This window comes from Magallana gigas, chromosome 2, assembly GCF_963853765.1.
Source record: "Magallana gigas chromosome 2, xbMagGiga1.1, whole genome shotgun sequence".
In the NCBI taxonomy this organism is placed as follows: Eukaryota; Metazoa; Mollusca; class Bivalvia; order Ostreida; family Ostreidae; genus Magallana; species Magallana gigas.
This window is the reverse complement of record NC_088854.1, coordinates 56,233,257-56,238,568: the sequence shown is the minus strand read 5'-3', so window position 1 is coordinate 56,238,568 and position 5,312 is coordinate 56,233,257. Positions and strand designations below refer to the sequence as shown.

The 5,312-nt window shown below is 32.2% G+C and overlaps 1 protein-coding gene across 1 annotated transcript; it reads right to left on the bottom strand.

Moving 5' to 3' along the window:
* On the bottom strand, positions 1-2,254 carry LOC105347955 (uncharacterized). Its single transcript, XM_011457221.4, has 2 exons — positions 1,673-2,254; positions 1-1,024 (listed from the first exon to the last, which is right to left on the bottom strand). Exons 1-2 carry the CDS (start codon positions 1,791-1,793, stop codon positions 186-188), a joined length of 960 nt encoding a protein of 319 aa, XP_011455523.3. The 5' UTR covers positions 1,794-2,254; the 3' UTR covers positions 1-185.
* Positions 2,255-5,312: the final 3,058 nt, after the last annotated feature.

Genomic DNA, 5,312 nt, shown 5'->3' with positions numbered 1-5,312 from the left:
AGCAACAGCTGGATTTCATTTTGGATAAAATATGTAGCTCTGCCGGCTGTGAACAGTAACGGTAAAGCCTGGAGAGGAGGGCTAAACAGCAGAGTACAAATAAGCCATGACATGGCCAGATACATCACTATGAAGTTAATAAATACTGATATCACGAGTCCGTAAGTCTTCAGTGGAATTTCGGGCTATGATGGTGTAGGCTTTGATGGAACAATACAGTTCTTCTTTAGACACAGTTCTTTCCATTGGTGTCCGAATGATTCACAAATCTTACAAAACATTTCATCTACATTACGTACAATGCTAACAAAGCCCTTTGCTGGTGTTTCTGGTTCAAAACCAACGGTAGTTGTTGACACTGCTGGAGTTGTCGTCAATGAGTCTTTGGTTGTGCTAATTTGTTCTGTGGTAGAAATCACAGCTTGCGGTGTGGTTGTCTCTCCAGAGTTTTTATGGAACACTAGGAAATTATTAAAAACACGCATTATTAGTGTCCCACTCGGTGACACCAATGACGTGTCTATGTGCTGGGACGGCAGATTCCCAACTGACCCATCCGGATTTTGTGTTTTGTTTTTACTTTTATTTCTAATCAGATTGCCTTTTTCAATTGACGAGACCGCAGATAATGGTTTTTCTGTGGTTTTTCCTGCCTGGAATGAATTTCTGCTCGTTTCATCTGTCAAAGTTCCTGTTATAGGTAAGACTGGTATCAATGTAGTGGGGAATTTAAAGAATGGTAATCCAGTGCTTGGCAGAGTCGGCATTGTGGTCCCCTGTGTGATCTGGGCCTCATCCGGATTCCGCGTCCCTCGTATCACAAATTCTTGGTTTCTAACAAAATTCAAATTCCTCGAAAAATTTCCTTGAAGGAATTGCATCAGGCGACGAAATCTGTCACTCTGTTGGTTAGACCAGAAAGGGTCATTCAGGCGGGCTGGCTTCAGTGGATGGCCGATTCTCCCAGACACGGGCACGGAAGAATGAGCTCTCTTGACCCTTCTTGGTTCTTTTGAAGCCAAGTCTACAATCAAAAAAGTAAATGCATAAGTTATATGTATGCTCTTTTTTGATTGAAAACACGTTAAATCATACTGTATTTATTTATGGTTCTCTTTCCGCATTGTTGATGCTTTTTTGATAAAAATTAAGGGTGATAAACAAACTTTTGATCAATGACCATGATGTTTGCAAAACTAAAATCCTGCAAAATCATTGTAGTTTTTCGTGGTAGCGATATTTGTTTCATTCTTTTTAAAAGTTTTAATGTATGTATAATTGCACGTTATAATCGTACATGATAATCAGAAAAAGAAAAAAATCAATAAATAGGTAAACTAATTGAATTCATTAACACACAAAATTGGACGAAGTGACTCTCCTCTCGAGAGTGCAAAAATTATAAATTTGGTGTGTTTTTAGAATTAAAGTACAAAAAGTTTTAGCTCTATTTAATTAATGTAAATCAAAATCGCAGGTGTTTTAGTTCTCTACCTAACACCTTCATATATGTATAGGTAACATAACTAAGGTAACTATAGGTAATCACAGTTGTCAAACCAAACAGTTTGTCTTGAAATATAAAGGGTAACACAACCATTAATGATACATTACCGAACTCATTAAGAGCTGTGAGGCAAAATAATTTTGAATTTACAAATAAAAAACTTACCGATTTCTGTTGCTGTATCTTTGTTCACGGATGGCAGATTTCGCCCATGGCACGGTGCAATACAGATAATTGTGTAGATGAAAACAATGACTGTGAAAATATTTAACTCCCGTTTAAACATCCTTAGATTTGAATCTTGCACACTTTAAAAACACTGGAACTTCTTCAGATTGTAATGAAATCCTAATGTTTATCCCCAGCTAACAGAGGATAAGGACTATTTGGGCTAACTATTGAGCTGACAATGATTTTCACACTGGTAACCACAATTTATAAACCGAAATTGATAACACGTTGAATAATTAATGGTTTGTGGATCATAGTTACTTTTCTAAGGTCATGACCTTTGATATGTTAGCGTAAAACATGGCGTCGGTTTTATGAATGATCGATTGTTTTAAGAAATAGCAACAATTCGTAACAATTAACAAGCAAAGAGACGTGATATTTTAACATCATTAGACTGGGGCTATTTTAAAGGAGACATCATAAAAATAATTTGTTTAAAAGAAAAGGTCTAAAAATAATGTATTTGCATATTCATTTTTAAATTTTGAGGACGCAACTCACTTAGGATATGACTTTATCATAATGAGATCCTAATTAAAGGAGAAGTGTTTAATATTTTGAAAATTAGAATTTTACGACGGTAGTTTAAAGATTTGTTATTGCAGAGAGTCAATTAACTTTCATGATTTAAATATGCTCACTTTATTGCTACAAAATTAAAGCCAAAATTGGCGTGATATTTTTATATACCTATATTCAACATTAGGTTATATTACTAGCAAAATTGTTACAGAACACTAAAATACACATATACACGATACATGTATATAATACATAAATTCTGTCCCCCTTTTTTTCCTTTGATATTTTTGTTATCATTTGAATTAATATTTTTGATGAAGGCGCTTGATATAAACAATTGGTCCATAGAATTATTTGTAAAGTAAAATTACTTATCAGCTTTCACAATTAGTAATTTTTAATGTGGTTAAAATTTAAATACAAGGATAAAAAGGAAGGTATTTGTCCAGGATTTTTTTTGGAGGAGAATTTCAACCTCAATATAGATTTTGTCTGTTGCATGTTGCTGCGTGAAGATTTTCGTTATGTGAGGGTGTGGGAGAAGATGATTTACGTTTATGTGTAGCATTACATTAAACCACAAGATCTTATCGTGTTAAGAAAACTATTGTCGTGTGAAAAACGGTGAGGTAAGAAATGGATGAGGTATGAGTAAAAAGATATAAATCACTTGGAGTTATTCACGACAAAGAAATTATTAAGAATAGATTATTACCGTTTCTTAATTGATATTCCAAATATGATTCTGAAATATTCTGAATGTTTGAAATTTTAGATATTGATTGCAGTATGAGTAAACCGTCGATGTTCTTTTCAAAAAGTGCTGATTGCCGGTTTTCCTAATAAGGATATCATTACTTTTTTAAAGAATGGAAAGCATGATAAAGCTTATGCAGTACCAATATTAACTACAAGTTATTATTATGCTTCTTTGTTATATTATGATAATACTGCTTCATTTTATGTTGATATTTCTAATTTAACATGTTGATACTATGATATTTGACATTGCATGCTGTTTTTTGGTATACTGATCATCATTAAGAAGGCGACACTTCTGAAGTAATCTTAATTAGTTCATGGTATTTCATCATTGCTAGATATGATATCATGTTATTGTACACACATAGGTTGAGTAAACATTTTCGTACGTAATATATATAAGTAGCAATCTATTGTCGAATCACGCTATTTTCAAATCAGAAACTTTGCTATGTTCAATAGATTAACAGAATGCATGATAATATTATGTTTCCATTTCACATAACTTTATATTTAGTATATGTTTAAGTATTTCTGAAATGTGTATGTATACATGTGAAACAGCAATGGTTATTTTGTTTTGATTGCAAAGAATGACTAGTAACTTAACAGAGCGGGAGAGAATGTTCACCCTTTTACATGTAGTGAAATGTCATCTATAGTGTGATTTTTAAAATATTAATACATATATTCCAGCAAGATTTTCTGCTTTTAATTAGTTTATCAAAAGATAATTTTAAAAAGAATACACCACTCTTTACAAATTTTTGATAAGTTTTCGTACAGTGCAATTGATATCATTTATCAGAAAAAAAACCTGTCTTAATATCATGAGTACTTATTCTCTGTAGAGCATATCGTATAAACAAAACAAAACACCCCCCCCCTCCTTAAAACCCCCAACAACAACTCCCTAAAACACCCCCCAAAATCCTCGAAACACAACAAAATAACCAAACGAACAAAAACAAAACAAAACAAAACAAAATCACGACTATTTTGTACTGGCCTACATGTGTTGATCTGCATGATCCTAACTACCCAATATTTACATATATGTACATACATTTGGTATATGTTACATTGTACATATAAAGGAGTTTCAGCACATAAAGAGGAAGTTTTAGCATACGATGACGAGTGGTATAAATATAACCCACATGAAGGAATTTTATGCGTTCCATATAAAATTATCAGTACGATATCAGAACAAAAGCGATCCGATCAAAAAGTTCGATGATTGGCTTTTGTCCTTTTCTTTATATTGTTAAAGGTATCGTGGGCTTCTTTGATTGAAACAATTTCATCATTTGGCAACTTTTGTCAACTAAACAAGACAGCACCGCATATTTGACTGAAATAATTATTTGCATTTATTAAAAAAAAGTGTCTCAAGATTTACATGAAATGATTATAGAATACCTTATATTTCTATTATTATTCGGTTCCGAGAACTGTTAATTGTATTTGATGTTTTTATCTTGCCTGAATCACATTTTAAAACCAATTTAGCTTGAAGTATAAGTAACATTTAGAAAAGGTATGAAAACCTGTTGTTTGAAGTGTCATATATCAACATATTGAAGCATCTAACGAGTTGATTTTGTTGCGATCACTTTATAAACAATTAGAATATTCTGCTGCCATTCTGCTAACAACAAAACACATTGCTTTTGCAATTTATCGACAGAACATGTCATACTCGAATACAAAGCAATCTTTGTACATTAATCATTGTGATGTACAGTTGCCAACTATTAAAGTGTTTTGATGTCGCAGCTTAAATAAGATAAGTGTACTTAAATTGAAATTTGTAAACGGCTCTTGACATGCTTCTTGAATGTGAGTTATCACGTTCGAAATTTGTTTGAAAAAATTTACAAAAATTATCAAACTTTTCTTTTTACTATTTTTCATCATAATGGCCAATCAAAGTCAACCCAAGCATTTTTTATATCATATTTCATCACTCTCAGTCTTCATAACGAACAAGGTCGTTAGATTATAGCTCAGTGCTGCATGCACAACATACGATGAAATGACTTTACCTTCAACATAACTTTGCTTGTTTGTTTTAGTAAAATTTCAAGTTTATTGATTAAGACTTCAAAAAGAGTATGTACAAAATGGTTTATAAACAACAAACAAAATAAATCCCCCAAATACCTCATTATGAAATATACATGTCCAACCTCAAATCAAAGCAGTCTCCTTTGAATAAATCAAGGTATGTAAAGATAAATAAATATACATAAATAAATGTACATAACTGTCAACTGCAGTGAAT

Excerpts from the sequence above, each read along its gene's own strand:
- LOC105347955 (XM_011457221.4), bottom strand. The coding sequence starts at position 1,793 with ATGTTTAAACGGGAGTTAAATATTTTCACAGTCATTGTTTTCATCTAC. Across the intron at positions 1,025-1,672 it reads AGATACAGCAACAGAAATCG|ACTTGGCTTCAAAAGAACCA; the intron begins GTAAGTTTTTTA and ends TTTTGATTGTAG.